This window comes from Haliaeetus leucocephalus, unplaced genomic scaffold, assembly GCF_000737465.1.
Source record: "Haliaeetus leucocephalus isolate CR32 unplaced genomic scaffold, Haliaeetus_leucocephalus-4.0 Scaffold206, whole genome shotgun sequence".
NCBI lineage: Eukaryota > Metazoa > Chordata > Aves > Accipitriformes > Accipitridae > Haliaeetus > Haliaeetus leucocephalus.
In genome coordinates this window covers 8,455,331-8,482,199 of record NW_010972642.1, presented here as the reverse complement: position 1 = coordinate 8,482,199, position 26,869 = coordinate 8,455,331, and the positions used below count along the sequence as shown (strand labels likewise).

Below are 26,869 nucleotides of genomic sequence, written 5' to 3'. Positions count from 1 at the left end.
TTAAGGTTTGGGTTTTATTTCTCATTATCCTACTCTGATTTGATTGGTATTAAATTAAATTATTTTTTTCCCCACGTCAAGTCTGTTTTGACTGTGTCAGTAATTGCTGAGTGATCTTTCCCTGTCCTTATCTTGACCCATGAGCCTTTTGTTATATTTTCTCTCCCGCTGTCCAGCTCAGGAGGGGGAGTCGTAGAGCAGCTTTGGTGGCTCCTGGGGTCCAGCCAGGGTCAACCCACCAGAGCCCATTCTCTGGCACTGAGGCCGACTTGCATGTAAGAGCCTCTTTCCATGCTATTCAAGTCTGTCATGTGCTGAAACAGAAGGACCACATCCAAACCACTTAAGAGTGATCATTGGCCTACTCTAATTCCTTTTCCATGCCCAAGAATTGGGTGGGAGGGCATCACCTGGCCCAGTTTAAAACCATTCCAGGGACTGGTATAGGCAATTGAGTTTCAAGTCCTGTGTTTGTTTCCTGGCATGGTTTATTTTATTTGTATTTTGTATAGGCATGTCTTATGAAGCATATCATATCTTTTAATCTTTCATACAAAGACATGAAAGAAGCAATGACTGTAAATTAGAACTACAAAAGTACGAATCAGAAATACAAATTTGCAACAAGGTGATTAACCATTGAAACAAGCTGTAAACTCAGCATCTCTTGATGTCTTCTCTTGTTGTCAAGATAGGACAGTCTGCTGCAGAACATGCACAAGCCGAGTAAAAATTACTGGGCTCAGGAAGGATATCAGGGTAAACAGTAGATTAAAACAAATAGCCTAATAATCCCTACTGGGAATAAATTATCTAGAAAGATCATATGCAAAAGTATCGTTTGCATCTTGTGTTACATTACTATTAGATATAATTATGCATCCATTCATTTTATGGAAGCATCTTAAGTCAGCATTTGCCATATTAATTTCTCATTAAGCTGACATGCATATTCCAAAGGCTACATTTTGACATTTAACTACAGGCAGAAAAGGAGGATGCCTTTCTCAGGACTGGCACGAAATGGTCGAGGAGGCATACTTCTGTTCAAGGCAGGGCAGCCGCTTGTGCCAAACTCTTTAAATCAAGAAACACATCCTCTGCCAATTCCCCCCTGACACTGGCCAGGACGTATATGAAGTAAGGTTGAGCAGAACTGTATCTTTCAAACCTCCAGACTACAAACATTTTCCATTTCCTTTTGCTATTCTCACACATTTTCGTGCTGAATGGGCCTTAAGTTCAGTGTTTGTTACTGGAAAATGTATCTGGATATTATATATTAATAAAAAAAACGTTCCCAAGTTTTCTACTGGAATCTTCATCTCTCAAAGGGACCTGTGAGGTACATACTGTTCCATGGAGCTAATACATACCTCGAGGACTATTTTTCTTCCTGTGATCCTGTAGAATAAACATGCTCAAACTCTTGTTGCACTTTTCCACTGATTCAGTTTAGTAGCCTATAGCTTGGAGCTATGGATACAAAATATTAGCTGTTAAACTGTCAAAACTTATTGTAACAAGCAGCAGCAGCTATTACTTGAGGGACATTTAAGTAGGGTTTATTGAATACTTTTAAAGCATACCAAAGGCTCTTTTCAAAAGGAAAGGGATTTTTTTAGTTGTATTTTATAATATTACATGATACTGGAAAAATCAAACTGAAATATGTCACATAGAATAAAACGCCTAATTAGGGCTCAACTGGCATTTCTGGTGATGCACCATCTCCTAAAATATAAGTCTGTTCACAGAATTTCATTGGTATGAAATCTGTTCTCCTATCTTTGGCCATGCTATCGGATATGCTAACTAATTGTGGCAGAAAAAGTCAAATACGGGGCAGCAGGGGTAGCTAAGTGTACCGTATGGTCTCTGTATAACTCAGGGTGCTGTATAGTGTATTCTGAAGCCAGCTGCATTTTCAGAGCAGAATTTCAGATACAGATGTATATGTATATGTGCTGTCTCGGTCTAACACAGTCTTGGTCCAGAGCTTAAGATTTAACCTTGGAAGTTTCTTATTTATGACAGATTATATCCTGTCTCTATGCCACTTAAACGTTAGGGTTTAACATGTTTCTGAAGCGGTTAGCACACTGAGTCAAAAGTTGGGCAAGCCTTGAAGAAATTTGTGTATCAGCCTGGTGGTTTAGAACTGGTCCATCTTCATGCGCACTTACAGAAAATGTTGACTGTGGTTTAACTTTTTCAGCAAGATGTGTTCCTGAGCAGACACCTTTTGACAGCAACGGCCATGAGTATTTGGGACCATTTGGGTAGTCCCTTACTTCCTGAGAAGTCTGACTGAGTGTGTGGCTAGTGGTACAGATACTGGCCCCTGGCCTGAACAACAATTAATGGAGTATTTGTGAAATAGATATCAGAATGATAGCATTTTAAAGGTACAGGCTTAGGTATTAAAAAAAACCAAACAACAACAAACAAACAAACAAACAAAAACCCCAAACCATTAAATAGGACTTTAAAGCTCTACACAAGATAATGATCAAAATGTTTCTATCTCCTTACCTGTGCCATTTTTAATTTTTTTTTTCTCTCAATGTTTGTCTGTCATGGTGATCTTTGTTTCTAATTCCTTGCAGACATCTCAGTCAGTCTGTTAGCAGTAGTCGTCAGCTTCTGCGGGCTCGCCTTGCTGGTAGTCTCACTTTTTGTCTTTTGGAAGTTGTGTTGGCCCTGCTGGAGAAGCAAACCTCTCACTTCCAATGCCAGTAATGTCCCTCAGAGCAACTCCAGTGCTCCTACGGAGGTTTTCGAGACCAGTGAGAAAAAGGAAGTTAAAGAAAATGGGAAACCTACAACAAAGGTACTTGAAGCTGCATTGAAAATTAGCCACACTTCACCTGATATACCAGCAGAGGTCCAGAATGCACTGAAAGAACATCTGATCAGACATGCACGCATGCAGAGGCAGATCACCGAGCCCACATCGTCATCAAGGTAAGTCAGGGGCACTTGCGTTCGTGGCACGTTTTCTGGAAACAGGTAGAGCCAGAACGCTCTGCTGAAAATTTCCACGATCCTGGATTATTCACTGACTTCTTAGCAGTTATGGGCGAAACAGCAGTCACGGGAAGGCAAAGCCTCAGTGCCTTTGAACAGAATGCTCTGAAACATACGGTGTACCTTCAGTTACATCATTATTTTAACATATGAAGATCAAATCAACATCTTCTACTACTTTGTAAATACATACGTTGCTACTTTAAGCATTTTCATTTTAGGTTTTGTGGATAGGAAAATCCATTTCAGTACTGCAAGTCTAGCTTTTTGCAGAGATATGTTTTATAGATACAGCAGTTGCTTTTGAGATGAAAGTTTCCCTTTCCACTAAATAAATGACAGGTTCATTGTTGATGGCACATTTCTTTAAGACTTGGTTTGCCACTTATAAAGGAATTAAAATCCCAGTCTAAGAATGTAGATTCTTACGGACTAATCTTAAAGCAGTACAGATTCTATAGATCTTTAGTATAGAGTGGTAAAAATATCTAAAGAATAGATCTTTAACTAAATAACAAGCATGTAGTATTCCTGAAGTGATTTCTTTTGTATTAAAACACACAACACAAACTTTTCTTTTGTCTTACATACTGCTTTATATTAAAAATTAGTGAAGACGTGTGCAGCGACCTATAGTTTCAAACAGGATTTTCTTCAAATACTGTCAGCAAATTTAATGCATGGAAAACAAACAGTGAACTGCAAAGATCACTTTCTACATAAAGAAAAGGGAATGTTCTATAAACAATGAATGGGAAAATGAAGGCTAAAGGTCGCACCTGAAGTATTGCATAATGCCATAAGTTAGAATGCAAATACTGTATAAGAAGTAGCTTTCCCTCAATAAACCATTTGCTAAATGAACACATGCTACCAAAGGAAAAAAAAAAAAGGGCTGACATTCACAATAATCATCGGAGGCACAAGATTGGAGAAGACACGCACTTTACATTTAGTGCGCACATACTTTGCTGGCCGCCTGTGAGTCCCTAAGACAGCATTTTGCCAGCTCAGTGCGCTCATTGCGGTGGCGAGCGCTGAAGTGCTTTTTCCCAGCTATCCCAACAGCGTGGAAGAGCCAGCAGGCAACCACAGGAGGCTCCCAAAAATGTGAGCACTCCAGCCGGGGAAGGTCTAACTGACTTTAGCAGCTGAACCATCTCCTGAATTATGAGACTGTACAGCTGGCTTTAAGCCACATTGCCCTGGCTATGCCTGGCTCTAGCTATTGTATCCATCTGCTAAGAGAGGGAGCACGGTATCCAAGCCACTCTGAGGAATGCTTCCAAATTACTGGGATGACTACTTTAAAATTGTAACTGTTATATTAAATACAGAGGGACCAAAATTGATACAGCTTAGCATGACAGTGATATTACACAATTGTTATTACCTAATAGGATATTAATTGGAAGAGATTTATCCATCATGTACCAAGAGGTACCTCTGTAGGCAATCAGACTGTCTGACTTCCTAACAGACAAGAAATAGCTGGCTGGCAAATGGACTTGAGTAGTCCCTGTGGTATTATAGGGGAAGAAAGAAGTTCCAGGGACATGATCCAGAGCTACTTCAGGCTGTGAAAATATTCCCACAGACCTCTAGAGTGATTTGGACTGGGATCTAAATGCATATAAAATATCTGTGAAGCCAAGGACAGACTTACAAAATGAAAACCTGCCATCAATCCTACTCTTTCTGCATATGTTGGTAACTTTGTAAGGGAGCTTTTTCTTTTTATCGTCTCTAGATTATCAGGGTTAAATCTTTCCTAAGAGGGACAGTTCCTTTGCTTTGAGTAAACCTGATTGTCCCACCATAGCCAATTAATAGCAGGGTGTTTGGAGATATCACCTTCCTTTACAGTTGGCTGAAAAAGTCTGCACCCTTGCTACAAAGTTACCCAGAAATAGTCCTTTCTGTATTTGTAAATGCATTTTTTCTGTACCTCTGCCTGCCTTAAGGGAGTCTTAACCTTCTGACAGCACATATTAATTATTGCTGCCAAGAATATCATGTATGAGATGAAGGCTGGACATTTAAACCAGCTTTCTGGGTTACTCCTCCAATGTGTTGCAGAATGTTGGATCACAAAACGACTAAAACCTGATGCTGGTGTCCTTCACTGGGGACCTCTAAATAAAGGGGAGCCATTGGCAGACACAGAGGTAGCATAACTTTCTCTTGCACCATCTTCAGCACACCACTGCTTCGTGGTACTCAGGAGTCCTGAACAATCCAAATGCACCATCTCCTAAATGTATTCTACTGACAAAGGATCTAAGAGAAATGTTTGCTGTCTGGATTGTCTCCTCTACACTGATCTCACCAGAGCTGGGGCTAATAAAAGGGTTGTAACCAGTTCTGTGATAGGTTCATGCAGCCATCAGCTCTTAATAAAAGAAATGTAATCATACTAAGTCATCGTAATTGAAGCATAAGGGTTTTAAGAAGCTATTCAGAGCAATAATAAAATGTGCCTGATCACTTTTTATAAACTGTACATTTAACATGGAGACATGTTAGTGTAGGGAAATGATGCATTTCTGCTTAATTGGAACTATACCATTTTCATAGTTCCTGATACTATGAAAAGACCTGCTTGTTAAAAGAAAAAAAAAATCTCTTTAGTCCTTGATCCCAATTAACCAGTAAACTATGATAGAAGTCCTGCATCAGTGGTGTTCATTTACAAACATTTTTGCTCTGTGTTATGAGAACCACTCTTCCCAGTACTTTGTGAAAGTATTCTGTAATATAGTTTATTGCTTCTAGAATATTCCTTTCTTCAAATGTTCACCTCTATTTTCAAATGACATGCTTTTTGCTCTTTAGCGTTAGGTGGGAGAGGAGCTTGTCATTCAGCTCTGCAAAGAGTAAGTTGGTTCCCAGAAGCTACAAAGGCAAAAGTGAGGTGCTTGGGAATGTTAAGGTTAAAGAAAAACAGGCAGCTCTGTTGACTTCAGTGATTGCAAGGAGGAGACAGCAGCCCCTGTTCTGTCTAAATACCACAAGTGCTGGTGTCCTTTCCTGCATTTGGTCCAAAAGATTAGTCTAATGTCATCTGGGAAAGCTAGACCAGAGCCACCCTTTATACATCTCTAGTCATATAAATCAGCATCCTATCCTTCTCTTTTGTCATACCTATGGCAGTCTTACTGAGTTAGAAATCAGTTTCATGCTATCATTATTCCTATGCCAGCACAATTTTATATTAGAGATTTACATACAGATTTGCTGTCACTCAAAATTTATTTGTTCTAAATTATGGAAGGCATGTCTATTATAGCAGTGCTATGTGTAAGAGCCAGTAGAGGTCCAAATACCTGGATTTGCACATGTTAGTAGCTTCACCACATTTTCACAACCTGGTTGCCTGACATCCTTGTACTTCATTATCACAGTCATTAATCCCTTTGTTATTGTAGAACAAAGGAAGATAAATATGTTGCCATGACAACAGTGAAGCATCTTAATAATTAACAGACCAATTAGCTATCTTGGTGAAATGCTGTGACTCAGAACAGATACTAGGCGCTATGTAATTAGGACTTCGCTTACTAGAGCAAAAGCGCTGCTGGTTCCCACAGGGAACAGTCATACGGCTGCACTGCTTTACTTAGTGACATCTCGCAACAGTGGTTTCACTGGAGGATCTTACATGCATAAAGCTTGAAAATTTGAAAGAAAGTTGGTACCTTAGAAATAATAGATTTTTTTTACATGTCACTTTTACAAGTATTAATCCAGATCTTCATAAATGCAAGAGAAGTCGAGGAAAAGAGAATTTGTCCCGTATCCGTTTTCACCCAAACTGGAAATGCCATACAGTCAGCGTCATCACTGTTTCCCCTGCACAGGCAGTTATCTCCACTGCTTGCCTACGGCAGGGTTTGAACACGATTGTCTGGGCATCTCAGTGCTACAGCTGCACCGGAGCGCTCAGGAAGGCCTACCCGCACAATTTCATTAGCACAGAGAGAAGTAGCAGTAACGCAGGTCTTCCCGGACTTATCATTATGAGACAAAAATCCTAGAGAGCCAGTGCCTAAACTGCTGCATGCCCAAACGTCTGTTGCCACTACATTTTGGGTGGAGTTCAGTTCCTTCCCTGTGTTTAGCACACCTACGAGGCTGGACTTCTCAGAGGACAAAGGCACAAGGACAGCCCTGAAACTGCCTGAGAACAATATTGTACTTTTCTGACTCGTTAGGGCCTTGCCACTCCTCACTCCATTCCAATGTGGACATTGTATACGACGAATTCAGGGAGTTTTAACATTGAAAAGAAAATCTTGCAGCTTGTCTGTCTGTAAAAAAAAGAAGGGGTAGAACGTGTTACAAGAGGGTGTATTATTCATCTAAATTTGAGATCAAAACACCTGGATTTTTTGGAGCTACTTCAAATGCAGAATATGAAGTTGTCCCCCACCTATTCCTGCGTTACGCTGGGGCTGCTCCCTGCACCTAGCAGTACTGAAACAGTCTAAAGGGGAAACGTTCTTGTCTATTATTTAATGGCTGCAGATTACCCTCTTGTATCTCTGCTCAGCTGAACTGCGGTAGTTTTGTGCTTCTTGCCTTCTGCAACCACTTCACTTACAGCAAAAATACAAATATTTATGAAATGAGTCCTGGTTGCTTTCAAATGGACAATTTGCATTTCTGATTTAAAGAAAGAAACACACAGCTGTGACACCTTGTTTTCAGAACACAACACCACAGGGAAACCAAGCAATAAGGCAAGGCTGCAGTTGGCATTAATAAGCAATTGATTGCAAAAAGCAGAGGAAATTCTGACAATTAAATTGTTTTTTAATGGCAACTAAGTATGCTCACAGGAGGAGGTAGTGAGCTTTTCCAGTACAGATTGTTGGGGTAGTGAAGTACCAGGGAAATGTGAAAATGTCCAAAAATCAAACTGGACAGGGTGGTCATAAAGGCATCTGCTGATGATTAATTCTATGAACCTTTTTGACCAGTGTTTTTATACTACTTTAAGGCTGTATGGCATGCCAGGGCTTTGATTTCACTCTTAGTAGGAAAGGCACAAATTTCCATTCATGTCCATGAGTCAAGATAAGCCCATAAATACATAGGCTTATGCAACAGTGTATTCAGAATTACAAGGACTTAAACATACTGTTTCTTGCTAGGAGTACAGGAATCAGCTTTCTAATACAGTCCACAGCAGAGTGTGAGAACAGAAGGAAAAAAAACCTATCACAGAAAAATGTTGACCAAAACTTTGAAATGTATTGCAGCCAGAACAAAAAGTTCCCAGTATGATTGGAGGAGGCAGCCTGTACCTCAGGGTAGCAAATACCGAGCAGTTGTATATAAAATGTTGTAGGATGGCAAAGCACTATGCTGAAAACCTCCAGACGCAGGTCTACATGGCCTTTTCAGGCACCTTTCACAGTGATCATTGTGAAGCTTGGTAAATATTTAATTGGAAAAAAACACCAAAGAATGCCTCCAAAACCCAGGAAGTACCGATGACAATTCTGCAAGTTATTTTTTTTCAGCCTGACTATACTGTACTCAGGCCCTAGAACAGTGGGATCAAACAATGTTGGCACTGTCATCTTGTTCTGTGAAAGAACCTGAATTCAGTTTCAGGTCCATAGCCTGAAAACAAAGTTATAAATATATGTATTGCCAGGACACTGGGTGTCCCTCAGGCCAAGAAGTTCATTCTGAATGATCGTTTCCTCTCAAGGATGTTTTAACACTTGCAAAACATTTGTGGGGGCTTATTTTAAAATTATTTTGAAGAGAGGAACCCTTACTAATTTGGTCTTCTTGTATTTTCTACTTAGTAATAGCCAGGTCTTTTCCCGGAGATAACCATGGCTCGTTTTGTGTGTGTGTGTGTGTGTGTGTATGTGTGCAGGCACAATTCTTTCAGGAGGCACTTGCCAAGGCAGATGCAGGTGTCCAGTGTTGATTTTAACATGGGAACAGATCCGATTTTGCAAAGGGGAGAGACAACAACCAGCATTGGGAGAATAAAACCGGAACTCTACAAACAGAAGTCTGTGGATTCTGATGGGCAACAAGAAGATGTGAAAACATGTGGAAAACTTAACTTCAGTCTCCGGTATGATTATGAGAATGAACTTCTGGCTGTCACAATTGTCAAAGCCTTGGATCTGCCTGCTAAAGACTTCACAGGAACATCCGACCCCTACGTTAAGATTTATCTGCTTCCAGACAGGAAAAAGAAGTTTCAGACACGAGTTCACAGAAAGACATTAAATCCTGTCTTTGATGAAACCTTTCAGTTTCCTGTAGCCTATGATCAACTCAGCAACAGGAAATTGCATTTCAGTGTTTATGATTTTGACAGATTTTCTAGACATGACATGATTGGGGAAGTTATTCTTGATAACCTTTTTGAAGTCTCAGATCTCTCCAGGGAAGCCAATGTATGGAAAGACATCCACTGTGCCACCACAGTAAGTAATGTGTTCCAAAACCATTAATGTGATATTTTCATTTCTATTTGTAGTTCGTGGCAGAGCATCCTGTTTATCAGCAGAGTCTGGAAAAAAAAAAAAAAAAAAAAGTTGAAAATATTTTCCTCTGAGCATAGAGAATAAGATGCTTAGGAAGCTATAAAATTTAATTACTAAAAAATCTTCTGGGAACATACCGTCACCCTTATGGCTCACTGTGCAAAAGTAAATTAGGTTTATTAATTAAATAGTACATCACAAAAGTCACTGCTTAACAAGAACAATTAACATTTTCCTGTAAGCAAAATACCTTGTCCTTCAAAATGACCATCTATTGAGGAACAGGGCCCATCCTGCTCTTGTTAGCAGATTTTCGTAAGTTGGGAATCTTGTGAAGGAAGAGAGAGAGGCTAAAAATGCTTGAAGTCTGAAATGTTCATTGCTGGCTGCCCTGTGCTTAGGGTCCCCAGTAGATGTATCTGTGTTGCTGCTGGTTACTAGCAAAATTCAAGAGGCACAGGCAAGTACAGTTAGGAAATAGAAATTATTTGTTTATTGTTACAAGCAAGAAAAGGAGGCCTGTGCATGGATGACAGGATGGATGACAGGCTACCAGTGGGAAAACCACAAGTCTCCAAACATTGTCTTTATTAACCTTGAAATCCAAACTCATCTTCCCTGGCTGGAATTTGGAGGCAGGGGGGAATATGAAATGTTTTGGTCTGGGGTTTTGATTTTGGTGGTTTTTTTAACTATTATGCTATTTATATAGAAGTTTTTCCATCTCTTGTTCTGTGGAGATATTCAAAACAGTCTGAGTCATCCCTCAGTTTGAGTACGGACTGGTCTTCCACATCAAGGATGAGCAGAGGACAGAGCAGCAGTAGACTTTGGTGACAGAAGCTTCGTACCATCCCTTCAATAGAGCCAGAGACTTCCCATGCCTCTTTTCCCAAATGTTTTCGTGCTGTTCATACCTGCTAGATAAGGAAGTCTAGGGCTGCGTGACTAGGAGGACAAAGGACTGGTATTTCCTCATCAGTTTGAGCATAAGCAATGTGTTTCCTAAGGAAGGAGAAATATTAGGGAGCAGAGCATAGTGGAGACAGTTTTCAAATTTGAATTCACAAAAACAGCTATTTATTTTGGTTGCTGCATCTACCAAACTAGTCTGAACAGCCTCCGGCACACCTCCAGAAAACCGCATCTGTGTATGCTTAGTGTGATCAAGCTCAGATTTCAGGTAAATTTAAGAATTGTGTTCTCAAGCTTAAAATTAGATCTGTGTTTAAGGTCTTGGAATAATAGCCCAGTAACAATTTTTTTTAATTTATTCTAGCTTTGATAATATCTGTAATACTTCAGTAATGATTTAAATGCTCACTGGTCCTTTGCAACAGGTGTGTGTGTGAGATTTTTAGCTGATAACTAGAATGGTTTCAGCAAATTAGAATCCCTGGACTGTTCATCACTGGTCTTGAGCAGATTGAAATGCCATACCAAATTATGCAGTTGGGAGAGATACTGATATACATCTGGATGAAAATGGTTGCTAATCTTGGCGCTGAATTCTAATACAAGTCTCTTCCTCATGAAGGGTTAGTACATGCAGTTATAGTGCTTAATTCACTCTGCTGGTGTTTTACTATGTATAAAGTTTAAGAGAAAGCATGAAGTTTTTGGATTTCAGCCTTTCAGCCAGTATAGTTTACAGTATTCTGTGTGTGTGAAGAAGTTGCCTCCACTTTAACAATTAACAATAAACACATAAAATTGAGGTATCTTCTAGTATTGAGTGGCCGCATCAGCTTTCACAAGCCTTACACTATTCTCAGAAAATTATGTAAGAAACTGATAGAATTGATTTTTCCTAGCAAAATGAAACCCTCCTATACAATGTCCTGTTAGTATATGTGCAGTGTGCTGCCTTGTGTTTTACTTCAGCTGTTTCATGTAGATTAAAATTGGTTAGTAATAAAGTTTTCTAGTTCTGCCATTTCAGAAACTGTAAGATGAGGGAGGCAATCCTGCGCAGGAATAAACAGTGCATAAGATGTTAATCTATGGGGAATCATAGTCTTAAGCACCAGTTCCAAAGTTTACCAAAGGCACTAACTAGCAATTAAATAACTAACTAATGCTTGCCAGAGTCAACTGGACTTAGATTAAGCGTTGAAAAAAAAGATCCAGCTGGTTCTACAGTTAGTGAAAAGTAACTGTACTCCAGGCAAGCATGCTTTGGTGTTCATAAAGAATCTTTAAAAAACAAACTGGCTGTCTCAGTGGGAAGGTCCTTACTTACACAGTAGAGCATAGGAACCAAGATGCCATTCTGCGAATATATTTCTCTCATGCTTTTTCCTTCTTCACCTCTGCTCTGTTTTGTTGCATGTTCTGTGAAATTTTTCAGTCTTTTGTTCAGACATGCTTCCTACACCCAGTGATTGCTCATGGTGTTGCTAAATGATAGATGGTAGAAAATGGTAGACGTGATAGATCAAAGGATTAGTCCAAAACTTAAAAAACACAGCAGAAGTAGCCTCTCTTCAGCTTTGAGTCTTTTACATCTCTTCCATAGTCAAAAATTTTCTATTCAGAAGGTAGAGTGAGGGTAAAAATCATTCCTATTACCTGCTCGGAAAGAACCTATTTTTATGACACAAGGCTCTGCAGTCTCAGAGTTGAACACCTACTAGACAGATTTACCAAAGAAATGCGCTGCAACATTTAACAGTGAAGGAAGTTACCACAGGACATCAGGAGAGTCTCTGCTATGCAAAGACTCTGTCAGTAGTTAACATCATTTTTAAAAAGATTTGCTGGCACATCCATAAATAGTTTTTATTTGGTACAGGAAATACAGTCTGGGGAAAAGCAGACTGGATGGTTGCACTGAGTCCTTTTGGCCATAAAACCAATGACTCTGTGGGAATCTACAGTTTGAATATTTTTTTTTGCTCATAATAGTAATTTGAAACTATTTTATAGAAGTGTGGGATTGGCACACACACATGCTCATTTTTATTCTTACGGTTTTCAACCGTTGATATTTATTATCTTTTGTAGTTTGTATTTTGTTTCTTTAATTTTTCATTCATATCATTGTTTCTTTCTTATATGTTGTGTTGAAAACCTACAGCTATCGTGTAATATGTAACATGTACCTGTTGTAAGTGCTAAAGCATTTTCATTTCTTAATGTTAAATTATCAAGGTAAATTTGGTGTAAAATCGGTTGTGGAAAAAAAGTATCCTCGATATCTGATAGTATTAATACCCCTAAATTTTGCTTATACATGGGTGATTGAATTTTCAATAAATAATCCATCCTTTACTTCTGTTTGGTTGATTAATTAAAAAAAAGAAATACTCAAGAGGCAGCTTTGGACCACCTGTGAAGGTTGTTCAGCATATTGGAATACTGTAATTCTTAATACACTTCAGGAAATTAATTCATAACATGAGAGAAACAAGTAATATCAAATGGATTGTTTAGTCAACATATCTAGCTTCTGGTTTTGCGAAGTGCTTGTGAGTTTTGCATTCATTTCTGAGGTTTTGTTGCTATCAAAATATACTGCATACTTTAAAAAAAGGAAACTCATTTATTGGAAATGCTAACAAGCGCTTGAGTGCAAATATTCAGTGTTGTAAAATTGATTCGGCAAAAAGACCACCGATCTAACACTTTCTGGATGTAAAAGTTTAGTAACTTCCTATTACACTTTTTAAATTGATTGATTCCTTTGGAAATCTCCATAGTTTGCTGTTTCATAAGTGCATAAAAACTGGCACACTAGACCTTACTCTGAGTAAGGCAACAGTGGTGTAGAGCTGACAAAGATAAGTCTCAATGATAGTCAAACTTTGAGGCCACATTATAAGGATTGTCCTATTTTCTAGTGTTCAAAGAGCAGCACTATCAGGAAATGTTTTATCACCAGCAATGTAGTGGACTATGCCCTACAGTAAGCCATCCTCATCAGAATGGACTTAGACTGTTAGTGTTTCTGGAAATGTACATAAAAGCTTTAACACAATGTTAAACAGGTGTGAAAGAGTAAAGGCTTGTCAGTATAGAAACATTTATCATCTCTATAATGGGAACAGCCCCTTTAAAGCCAAGAATAGCTGGCACTTGTCATTTCTACTCAGGGCCAGTGATAGAAAGGATTCATGTGATCACCTGCTTCTGAGTAGATGAGAGAATACTCTGTGTCAGTCTTTACAGGAAACATGTTGAGGTTTTTCATTTAGGTTTGGGACTGCTGTAGGTGTGGGTGATAACTAGAAAAGATGATGAACAAAGGGTGGGTTTCTGTCCAGTTCCTGAAAGTGAGGAAGGTTTCTATTATTATTGAATATTTCTTTTCGTTTGAAATGAAAAATTATTGAAATATTCTGCCTTGCTGGAGGCAAACTACTACTTCCAGTACACCTTAAAAGTAAGAAATATTAGATGAACAAAGAATATGGTTTCCTCAAGGGAAGTTAATATCTCTGTGTCCAGGTGGTACCCTGGTAGCTACGCTAAGGTGCACGGCTTGACTGACCTGCTGTGCCCTAAGTGCCCTCTGAGTTTCTCACTGCAAATAGTCTCTTTGCAGTCAAGGCATTGCTGCTTTGGAAGAGCATCTTCATACGGGAAGCCCCATCCATTTTGGTTCACTCACGTGACGGTAGATGCCATGGTTAGTTCACAGAAGTACCTCTGTTCTCAGCTGTTCTGAAGCAGGAATGGGCTTCCTCGCTGCCTGGCAAGATGAAACTACCCCCCGGTGCACAAGACAGATGGTTATGTACGGAGGGAGTGACAAAAGAAGCACCCAGGAGGCTTCCCGGGGTGCTATTGAGAGCATTCAACCTGCTGGACCCAGCGTGCTATCTCAGGGAGTCCTCTCTGTGCAATCAGGGCTGCAATCAGCAGCTGCGCTTACCCAGAGCAATCAGGATGGCGGGTGAAAACAAGTATGAAGCCTCCACAAGCGAAAGACACAGTCATTACAGCTTCCATACTGTCTTCCACAGAGGCAAGAACAAACACAAACCTCATTGATTCATTTCCCAGGACAACAGCTCAATCAATAAGTGGTGCTGGGAGGAAGAAAAAGAGCTGGATTTGACATGCAAAGAATGACAGGAGAGGAAAATAAATATTAGCTGTGGGGACAAGGTTTCCAAAGGAAAATCCCCCTGAGAGCTGGTAGAATTAGCTCTCCAGTTTGAGCTTCATGTAGCTTTTGACAATTTCTGTGATAGCATAAATACCATTAAATTCTAAATGCATAGATGAGAGAACAGATAGACTAGTAGATTTCTGCACTGCTCTCTCCTATCATTCTTTTAACTCTTGATCTATACTTCAAAACCAAAAATGTCTTAATACAGTCTTAGCTAACTGTCTGAGGGGACAGGTTTCCCTCTTCTTTTCTTTCCATCCAACCCCCAACATTTATCATTATGTTTTATTTTATCCCTGATTCTTGAAGCTTGAAGTCAGTAGTTTTTATTGGAAAGCAGGAATACACATAATATGCTTCTAAACAGAACAAGAAAAAAAGAGAGAGAAAAATCTGCCCCTTGGGGGAATTACCTTCCTGCAGTATTCAAGTAATCCAAAGGTTAGCCAATGCATTTTTCTTAAACTTGCATACTATACAGAAAAGCAATTTTCAGGGTGACTAAAGGAAACAGCTAAAAGTCTAGGAATGTAAATGCCTGAATAACTTCTTTGATATCTAGGAAGTTATTATTAGTTAATACCGATGCTTGCTCAAAATACAGTAGGCAAATGAAGAGAAAAAAATTGCAAATGTCTTGTTTAGGAAATGAGTACAAAATAAATATCTGCCAACCTAGTATTTTTGCTATGCTACTCTCACATGCAATCTTTAAAACATCATTTAAATGACAATTAATAGGAAAGTAGTTCTGGATATTAAAATTGATGTTAAGAATAAAAATTATTACTTATTGTGGATTATGATAATCTGAATGATAATGAAAGTAACAACAAGGAAGTTTTGAGGGGATTTCATTTCTAATGCAGTATTAATTATGCAAATACTTGCATTTTAACCATGAAAATTAATGACACACTAGTAACAATAAAAGTGTATAAATTTTTTAGTTCCAGTAACATTTACGTAACTCATTGTAAGAATCCATAGCGAGTTGCTCTTTTAAGACTTTGTTTGAATTGCAAAACTTGAAAAACAAGTGGAAAAGAAGAAGAAACAAGCATCCATAAAAAAAAGGCCTAGAGTTCATTTGTGATCAAAAAAAGATGCAAAGATGACACTTTATTTCATATATCAGCTCCCTATAAGCTTTTCACTCCGTCTGGCATAGGAAACCAGTTAAGATCTTGGATTATAGGAGGGAAACTATGGAAGTTCTTACTCTGTCAGTATAGTCAGTAAATAATTTCTCCTATTCATTTCAGAATTATGGGTGGTAATATGTGAGAAGAAACTACCCTGAACATGGAAGGTTCTCTAACTTCCTCACTGAATTTGTGGAGGTTCCTAGCTAAAAGTTGTCTCTTCTATTGAATCTAATGGAAACAACTGGGAAAATTAATTGGAATAAGGGACAGCAAAGCTTTCTCCAGCAACAACAGTTGTAAAAACTCAGTCAGGGTAATTGATGCTCCCCTGCAAGGGCTTCAGACTTCTCCTCACATCCCTCCCCTGTTTATCCATATTGTGAGTAGGGAGCACAGCCTCTGTAGAACACTGCTACTTCTACTGCCCCTTCTTCTAGAGGGGGAGGCGACTCTCCCCCTCTGCTCCCCTCTGGTGAGACCCCATCTGCAGTACTGCGTCCGGCTCTGGGGCCCCCGACATAAGAAGGACATGGACCTGTTGGCGCGAGTCCAGAGGAGGGCCACAAAAATTATCAGAGGGCTGGAGCACCTCTCCTATGAGGACAGGCCGAGAGAGTTGGGGTTGTTCAGCCTGGAGAAGACTCCAGGGACACCTTAGAGCAGCCTTCCAGTACCTAAAGGGGACCTACAAGGAAGACGGAGAGGGACTTTTTACAAGGGCGTGTAGTGACAGGACAAGGGGTAATGGCTTTAACCAAAAGAGGGTAGATTTAGGTCAGGTGTAAGGAAGAAGTTTTTCACTGTGAGGGTGGTGAGGCACTGGAACAGGTTGCCCAGAGAGGTTGTGGATGCCCCATCCCTGGCAGTGTTCAAGGCCAGGTTGGATGGGGCTTTGAGCAACCTGGTCTAGTGGAAGGTGTCCCTGCCCATGGCAGGGGGGGGGGAACTAGGTGATCTTTAACGTCCCTTCCAACCCAAACCATTCCATGATTCTATGATAATTCTATGATTCTACAGGCATAAGTGTGAAAATGAGAGCACTGGTGTCCATTGGGTCTGATAACAAAAAAAAATAGAATACAGACCTTTTTTCATCGGACTTTGCCAACCCCTGGACTGATTTCCCAAGAGCCCATAAAGCAGGGAATGTGGACAGATCCTTGGTAACCTAATGGAAAAAATTACTAGCACATCCACTCAGGTGTGGCAGCTTGTGTGGGGTGAGAATTTCGCTATGTGGAGAATCTGTATTCTGTAGCTAAAAAAATCCATGTTCATCTGAATAGCTGACATATGCATTTGAGATTGGTGTTTTCTTTGTTTTATTTTGTTCTAGCATTGCTGTATTAGCAAATGGATTGGATAGTGAGGTAAACTGGAAGCCATAAAAATAACTGAAGCTCGTGTAGCGCTTACCACTAGTCCAGTTCCTTCGTTCTGTGTGATGGCTTGTGTATGCAAAAGAGAAATAAGTGAAGAAGAGCTATTCACTACCAACAAATTCTTCCTTTTGCATTAGTGCAGCTGTGCTTGATGCTGTTTTTTCTGTATCCATTATTGATAGTCAGTGGGGGGAATCATTATGAGCACCTGTAAAGCTAGCTGTTCATTGAAATCTAAGTTTAATTTAAGAAGAAAAAAGAAAGACTCAAAATAGGCATAGGAAAGAGACAAAATTTCATGGGAGTTACTTAATATGATACATGTAAGAGAATCTGAAGCATAGTTAAAAATATGCATGAATGGCAACCACTAAGTCCAGGCTTGTGTCTTCTGAGCTGTGTTTTGTTTGAGGTGGACTGTACTGCAGACGCGATTGTTGAGGGCAGTCTGTGCCTTGGCTTCCTCAGATTTGCTTGTACTGAAGGGTTCCTGTCAGATGACTTGTGTGAACTTAATTATCTAGTGTATTATAAAGTGGGAAAAATACAAATTTTCTCGAGCACTGGGATCCTGAAGTAATTTAAATCCTATTTTTAAATCTCAATTAAAATCAATAATACTTAGGATCCAGGGCATTTTAAAATGTCACTCGTGATAATCAGTGTGGTAGACAAAGACTGCCATGAGAAGTTTAAATGCTGAGCCTTAATTTGTTCATTATCTAGGTCTGAACCGGTGTTTTCAGCTCCAAATTCATGAACCTCTGGTGCTCAAGCTAACAAAAAAAGAGTGTGTGTGGATGGGTGGGGGGAATGGTGATATCCCAATACCCAGTCTCTGATACTATCATATATATATATATATGCATAATTTTAATCTTAATCTTTCAAAAGAGCATTTAAAAGTTAGTTAGTCTTGGGCTTCACCCTGTGTGATTGATTTCCAAAGAATATTTATTTTAGTGATGCATTTTAATATCTTAATCCCCAGTTGCCTTATGACTTGTAGAGGTCCTAACAAAATATAGTTCAGTCAAATATGAAGACCACCAATCTTGGCAGATACTCAGAGTAGAAACTGATTAAAAGTACTAGGACTTTCTATTCCTTACTAACCAAAAAGACACTGTCTACAAAACTGTCAAGAAACATCAGATGCCACAAGTAGTACCAAATTAAATTAAAAAGATAAAATCATCAGAGTTGTTTAAAGGATTCTGAAAGAACTTGTGCTTTAACTCAACCTGAGGACCGTGGGAACTCCTAGTCTTTGGTGGCACTCTGTGACTGCCAGTTCTCTCCGCCAGGAAGAGAGTTAAATGGTGTCTACAGACTAGTGCAGGGTAACTACTAATTTTATTTCTAGCCCTTTGATCTTACAATGAGTGACTCATAAATGTCTTTGATATAGACAAGAGTGTTTATTTGAAATAATACCTATTCTAGACTACTGTAGAATTTATCTATTGAAATAGTGCATAGAGCAACATGAGTATTGTTCAACAATAAGAAAATCAGACATTTCAGGGCAGCAGAAGCCACATTTTTTCCAGGTATAGGTCACAGGTGTCAGAAAATGCCTGCATAAACAGTGGAGTGGTAGAAAGCCTTTTCCCAATCCTAAAACCATCCCTTACCACTTCAAACTGAGTAGTCAGTACACAGGTTACAGCGCTCCAGTAACTTCAATACATCTGCCCTTTGGACAGTCTGCTGTGCAGAGTGTAAAAATTCCCTTTATTTGTTGTCCAAGTATTTATTTTTGGATTAAGGCATCTTGCTTACTCATTGCATGGTCAAAAACACTGGGTTTGATTGCAGGGGATTTTCCAAGCTCTTTTTCAATATAACTTCAGTACACGGTGTTCAGAAAGGAAAGAAAAAGGACTGAGCATAAGCCTCAAATGGTTGCTATTTTGTTAAACGCTGATGCTTTTCTCTGCTCTTCACAAAAGTGCGGTAGAGTGACCACCATATGGAGTTTTGCAAGTATTTTGAGCAACACTTCTTTTAAAATATTTAAGTCATGGTAAATAGTCCTGTCTGTATTCTTGTTTATCATTTGAGCTCAACCAAACCTTTGAGTGTCTATCCAATTTCTCTTCAAAAAGAAATGATAGAATATTCAAGTTTATACTCCATCTTGCCAAAATTATTTTTTCCCTACTCACCTACACAAGTCCTCTCTCTGAAGAAGGAAGAATTAGTCCTTTTTATGAGCTGCCCACTGTGTTTTATGATCAAACCCATCTTCAACACCTCTGTCAACATAGGCCTTAAACTTTGAAGCACTGGATGTGGGGGAACTATACTTCCTTTTCAAACAAAAGAGTCAGATGTCTTTGACATATGGATATGAGGAACAACAATCAGACTCTGAATTCAGAAAGTAATGCTAGTAACAGAAGCTGTGCTTAAACCGGGTTTCAGATATGACAAAAAATGTAAAATATAGAGAGAGCACTTGCCACTTTAACAAATGAGTGAAAGAATTACACCTAATTGTTCAAGTTTTATTTATATTTTCTGAAACAGAAAAGTGAGTTTGTTAATGTACTCTGTGGCCCAAAATTCTGCGCTCTGTGTGGCAAAGTAAGGGGTTGGGCTAAGGAGATGTCAAATAGCTGTATTTATCCTATGTGGACTGAATGAGCTAAATCATTTTGAAATCCTGAGAAATCTGAAATCCTGACAAGCATGAAATTTGCCCACAGCGTATGTTCAAGTGTATGCTTATCAATCTATTAATTCTCAGAACAGAATCCCAGCAAAATGACTGAACATGTGAATTGACCAACGTACACAAAAGTCAATATTTTATTAACAGTGCAACAAAGAATTCAAAGCTATTTTAAAACTGCATTCTTCAATATAAAGTCTGCAATGCAGGGAAAAAAAAACAACAAACCAACAAAACCCTTGAAGCATGTGCTTAAGTCCATCTTTACTCAAGAAAGATCTGAAGTACCTGTTTCAATTTAGACAGAGTATTAACCCGAAGGAAGTCAATAAAACCGTTCATATACACAACTGAAAAATGTGAACAAGAAGCCCCAGTCTGTCTCGTAATTATAAGTAATGTATTTGTCATCTACACAGCAATCATTATTTTAGTATATATCATTTAAAAATACATCATGCTTGCCTTCTGATGCTAGAACAGCTGTACCATAAATCCAGCAGTTCTCAAACAAATTTTGTACTCTCAGGGTAGTTGTAGGTTTGACAGATAAAATATTAAAGCTGAGATATTAAAAATAAGCTTTTAGTAGTAGTCAAAAAAAGTCCTTTGAGATCACATGAGCATGCTTGCGAGTGGCTGCCTTACAGAAGTGACTTCCTTACACGCTCCTTACAAGCTCATATTTAAAAATCCTGAGTTGTTCTTAATATGCAATTTTCTTTGGGCTTTTGGGGGGGGTCTATTTAAAATCTTAGAAAAACAGGAACAATTTAGAACATAACTAACATCTCAACAACTAAACTTTTGTGGTATTTGGATAATTATATAATTGTGAGAAAAGAAAAAAATAAGAACTGAAGGAACCTCTCTTCCTTAGGTTACATGTCTCAAGTGTTGTACCATCTGAACTGTATAGCAACATCATATTGCATGAATTCACAGCACATTGTCTCAACATAGAAACCACCTCTTTATGAGGATTATTAAGGTTCATGTGGACCTTATCCATCTTTCTGAGTATATTATCCTCCAAAAAGCTGCTGTTAAGCTGGGGAAGTTGTAGGTGCTACTCCTTTACTTTGCTTTTCTTCTAGAACAGAACAACCCCTCAAAGCACAGTAAGAGCAATAAAGCTAGCAACTTTTACAAGTGCATTCATCTTTTCAAAGCACTTAGATAGCATAAACCTTTCGTATGCATACCTTTGTGCAGAAATAAATCTCCTACATGAATTCCAGTGGCTAATAGGCATGTAAATGTGTGTGATCTAAATATCCTACCAGATTTCCTTCTGTTGGGGATGAGGGAGTCTGAGTTTTTTCAAGAGCAGAACTTGACATTCTACATTCAGCAGACTGTGTGAATTAATTTGTGTGGCTTCAACACAAGCATATCAGGAATCCAGAAAGTTTTGGCTCTGCTTTTGTTTTAATTTCTCAGTTTAGTAATTCTAGATCCTGTCACTAAAATATTATCCTGTTGATATTCTTTCCATATTTTATAGAAATAAGAAATATAGAAATAATTTCCGAAAATTGTTTGTGACCTCTTCAAAAGCATCTGAGGCTGCAAAAGAAGTCTCTCCATGTTAAAAAAGGAATTCTAAATTTTGCGTGATCTGAACAGAACTGTTTGCAGGATGGTCAGATTTCTAATCATTGCTTTTCTTTTTCAGGAAAGCATAGATTTGGGTGAGATCATGTTTTCCCTTTGTTATTTGCCTACTGCTGGGAGAATGACATTAACAGTCATCAAATGTAGGAATCTCAAAGCAATGGATATAACTGGCGCATCAGGTGAATCTACCTCTCTTTTAAATAACAAGGCAGAGTCTATTCAGGAAGGGGGACAAATAAGAACTCCTTGGGTTTTTTGTGTTTAACGTGGTTGTGAAATGGAAGTAGCAGGAGAATGGGTACAGGCCCTGTTCAGATCTACTGGCTATCTTTGGTCTGGCAGTCAGCATGTCTGCTCAGAATGCCTACACCTTTCCTTTGCATTGACAGCGCATTGAAAGCAGTGTTTGCCAGGGTCATTAAAATCTTTCTAATTTTTTGTCTTCTCAATATGACATTCCGACAAGAAAATATTGCTTTTATGCTACACATTTGAATGACTTTGAGTCCAAATGCACACAACTGATTATCTGTTACTCAGATCCATATGTCAAAGTGTCACTGATGTGTGAGGGTCGAAGACTGAAAAAGCGGAAAACGACCACGAAGAAGAACACGCTCAATCCCGTTTATAACGAGGCCATCATCTTTGATATCCCTCCAGAGAATGTGGACCAGGTCAGCCTCTCCATTGCAGTGATGGATTACGATCGGTAAGCACAGTTTGCTTTCTGACCATTAATCTTCTGCAAGAAGTTACTTGATCATTGCAAACGACTGCTTTCCACCTCCTTGAACTTTCAAGTAGGTTCAGTGTCACAAAAGATAAAGCCTTTGGGTCTTTTCCTGAAGAGGTTTAAAGCTTCCACACCTTTTAGAGCTCAGGCCATTTTATCTGTGTTATCAATAACTGTGATGAGGAAGAAACGTGGCTCAATCTTCTTACGGGCCACTAGCCTTGGCATACATTTCTGTCCCCATCTGGTGGCCGGACTATGTAAAAGCTTTATAAATTAGGTATGTCTCCCAGTTTAAAAAAGACCTTCACACCTCTAATTTCTATTTAAATGGCAGGTATTTGAAATCAAAGGAAATTTGGATGATTAAAAAAGAATTAGATGTTAATTACCTCATTGAATTAAGTCATAATTAATTCTTAGGTTGATTCAATAAAGAAGCTTTGTAACCTTTGGGTTTAGCCCTCACTGATAACATATCTGAGCCTCAATTATCTGTGTCCTCACCTAGAATTGACAGAAAGAGAATCCTGCTTAGAGTGGCTCAAGGAGTGCAGGTTAAACTAGACACTGACTGACAGAAACATGCCCTAGCCAAGTCTGCTTCATTCAAGTGCTATTAGTAATGAGCTCCTGAGATTGCAGGGCAAATAAACAGTGAAAGTCCAATTTAGTAAAACGAATCTTCAAATTGTTTTTCCTTGCCATCAGATTTCTGATCATCCTCCAGCTTCTGTCAGGAAGACTTTCTCAGTCAGATGTGAAAGGGGCACTGTGATGCCATTAGGGGCAGAAGAGCACAGCAACTTGCATACTGCCAGTCCTCTTCAGTTGCTCCTTTCAAAGCATTTGCTAAGAGGAAGTTAGGAAACATTATTCTAAGGTACATATAGGCAATGTAGAGAAAATTACTTTCTGGAGTCCCTCAACAAGTCTATGGCACTTCCAGAAGTATGAAGTATTAAGGTATAGCCTATTACAGCTATGCCTCTTGCCTTTCACATTTTTGACTGAAGTTCCAATGTCCACAGCAGTTAGAGCTGGGAAATATAGTGTGAAATGATGTCTGAAGGATTTGCAGCAGGAAATGTATTCCCTACCATTTTCCTTCACCTTCCTCTCCCACAAAATTTAAGCATGCTTTTCTTCTAGATAATTTGGTGCATTATGGTCCTTTTCTGTCCTTATGTCTTTTGAGTTGTAACATTTTAATGGCAAGGGTTAAGTTTTCATTGCTATTTTATAACTGCTAGAAGCACTCTGGTAGTGGCTGGAGGTTTTTGATGCTACCATTACAGAACTTAATATTACTATACTACCACTAAAACTAATATCTGTAATAAATAATGTGAAAACTTTGGGCATGTATTCTGTGCTGCACTAAACCAGTAAACAGAATTATACATCAGATGTTATTAAAACTATTTTTATTAAAAAAAATTCTGCCTCTCTGCAATTCTCAGAGTAGGGCACAATGAGGTCATTGGGGTATGTCGGACAGGAATTGATGCTGAAGGGCTTGGAAGAGATCATTGGAATGAAATGTTGGCTTACCCACGTAAACCAATAACTCACTGGCATCCACTGGTAGAGGTAAGAAGTAGCGAAATTTTCTCCTTCTCAGTATATTGAATTTTTTTGTCTCTCTCACACTTAGGTGCTTCTGAGAATCATGAAAATCAGTGCAGCATCTATGGAGCAGCCATAAGATCCTTAACACAACCTAAATCTAGTTGCATGGGCTTATTGATCACGTAAATGTGCCATTTCAAACATTTCCATGATGTGCTGACAGCATTGTAAAATTAAATTAAGACATTTAAAATTTCCAGAGGTTATGATAAGCAGTTTACATCCACTTAGAAGAGACCATTTGCAAGTATTTCTAAAGCAATCATTTCCTATTCAAAAACCTTTAACACGAACAGTTATGTTGCAAAAAACATTAATCTGAAACTGGCCTGCTAATTAGGCTAAATTGAGGCAACTTACCAGCAGGTACCTTCAGAGTTACTCAAACAGACACTTTTTGGAAGTTTATTCAAATGCATGGGGGATTATACGTACAAGTGCCTGGGCTTGGTCTCTCTTCAACCTGCTGTGGCCACATCTTACCGGTTTTCTGCGTGCAAAATGCTCACAGCTTTGGATTCAGAAAGATGCATATTGAAGCTTCAAGGAGCAGCAGGCCCTGTTCTGGGACACAGAGGACACACTGTCTAGCCCTTCCCAAAAGCAATCTCTGTAGAAAAATGAGTTGTGGTCTGAGGTATCACAGTCCATTAGGTTTCCCCATGGTGTAGCACATGGCTGCACAGCATGTCCAGTGAGAGGCAGAAAAAGCCCAAGAGCAAGGCTTCAGTAAAACACCTACAGAAGAGTGTGAGGGCAAGGAAACTGAGTCAATGCAGCAGAGAAACCTCTTTTTAGAGGTTCAGCTCTCTGAATTATGTAAGTTTGGAGACAGAGGTACCATCCCTGATTGGTGAAATAAACCCACTCCTGTGAAATGTATCAGAAGCATTTTTAGGAAGTCGTTTTAGAAACTGTCTTTCCATTATTAGTTCTGCCAGAGACTTTGATCCAGAAAGGGTCTAGATGTGATTTGTGTTCTTTGAGGGAGTCTTTCATCCTCTGAAATGAGTGTGATGCACAGCCAGATATGATGACATTTGTAAAACTAACACTTTTCTTGCAGTTACCTGGCCGAGCAACCAGTTTTGATAGCCAGGGATCTTGTTCATCACCAAAACCACCGCTTACGCCCTAGGGAACAAGAGTGGATTCATCGTGTTCAGTGTCCAAAGCTCCCTTGTAGCTCACATCTACATAAACAGAAGGTTTGGCTTCCGCAGATGAACTGTATCCATATTTTTTTATTAAAATACATTTTTCCTATTCTAAGTCTTATATTACAGTTTATAATAATTTCTTAATGTATGAATGAAGTTGACTTGAGCCAAATATAACCCTTCCTCATACGAATTCATTCACCTGTTTTCTCGCTGGCCTATGTCCAGTGTCATATCCAAGCAGAGTTTTGATATGACCTATATCTTTGCATAGACGAAGAAATCAGAAAAAAAATCCCTTAAGCAATTCAAAACCACTGCAGCTTGTAACACCTAATTCTTTTGAGGGAGAACAAATAGTCATATATAGCTCATGTAGTAAATTTCTTCTAAATTGCACTAAATCCTGTATGACTTCTCAAGATAACACTTCAAACTGAATGTTGCATGAAAAAACAACTGTTGTCATGTTTCAAGTGTTTGGAAAATCAGTTCATTCCTTGGGCAGGGAGGAAGGGCTGATCAAAAGCCCACTGAAGCCGATGAGAAAGACCCTACCGGCTTCACTGGGTTTTAGTTCAGCCTTTATGGAACAGGTCTTACAACTGGATCTATGCAGTTATAATCTTCCAGCAATCAAGATGCCTGCTGCCCCTGCAAGAACTCGTTAGCCTGTCCAGCAAAACACCCAGGCAGTGCGCCCGGGCCGGGGGCTGTACTCAGCGGCCGTTTTGCTCCAGCTGCCCACCGGCTGATGAAGAGCTAGCTCGGATGTCTCTGCGTGGCACTGACCAGTGCACGTACGGGTATCGTTGTGGAAAGCTAATGTGTCTGCAATGAGTTGTGTAGAAGTTGATGCAGCTCCACGGAGATGTAGGTGTCTCCTGATGAGGTGCATCCAGCCCCTTTGGAGCAGCCCATTCGCTGCTGGCATCATGCAGTCCTTGCTTGGTCTTTACGCAGGTCAAACTGTAGATAAGAGAATGCTCTGAAGTAAAGGGATTGATTTAACGCGTTTTAGCTCTTCAAAAAATTGGCCAAAACTGCAGTTGCACACAACATTTTTCTGATTCTTGATTTAATGTGATGGTATTAGATTTCTCTGAAGTTATTTTGAGTAAGTGCATAGCTCAAGTGGAATAGTTTCTGGTCCCTGGCTGGATGTCTCTAGAATTATATGCTAAATATGAATTTGAGATATGTTTTGTGTCGATATATGGAGAGAGAAATTGAAATGTAGCAATTTTATAAACTCATAAACTCATTTATTAGAATACACAGTGACAGCAAATGCAAAAAGTATTGGCTAAAGTGAGCTGCTTTAAAAACTGGAAGAGACCTACATTTTATTTTGTGGATCTAGCTCTTTTTAACACTGCAGTTTACCTCAATCAGATAGTTAGTTTCTTCTTTTCTTTTTTTCTGGTTTTTTTTTTTTTTCTTTCTGCAAAGACCATGGCAAAGACTGCATGATTGGGACTGAGATTTTGAAAGCTGAACTGCAACTAGAAAAAAATTGAGGTGATGGCTCTGTTTGTATCTTTGTCATGTATAAAGAAAACTGAGAAGATAATATTTTCCAAAACAGAAGAAAAGTGTCATACACAAGAAAAATGTCAATGGAAGATTGGTTTATGATAAGGGAAGAATTTGTGAGAACTAATCAGTTATGAAGGGAAAAGGCAGTTTAGACAGCCTTCTGAAGAACCGTTTTAGCTTGGTTAGTTTGGGCTGGTGACACAGAATACGTTTATGAAGATCCAGTCCCTCCATTCCACGAACTAATCTCTAAGACAGTGAAATATGCCTTGAAGTGTCTTAACTGCTCCAGGAAAGTTAGG

The 26,869-nt window shown here is 39.1% G+C and overlaps 1 protein-coding gene across 1 annotated transcript; it reads left to right on the top strand.

Annotated features, from left to right (window-relative positions):
* The first annotated feature begins 713 nt into the window (after window positions 1–713).
* On the top strand, window positions 714–25,006 carry SYT10 (synaptotagmin X). Its single transcript, XM_010566348.1, has 7 exons — window positions 714–759; window positions 2,610–2,967; window positions 8,927–9,491; window positions 21,559–21,679; window positions 22,041–22,212; window positions 23,700–23,829; window positions 24,935–25,006. The coding sequence occupies exons 1-7, from the start codon at window positions 714–716 to the stop codon at window positions 25,004–25,006; spliced, it is 1,464 nt and encodes a 487-aa protein (XP_010564650.1).
* Window positions 25,007–26,869: the final 1,863 nt, after the last annotated feature.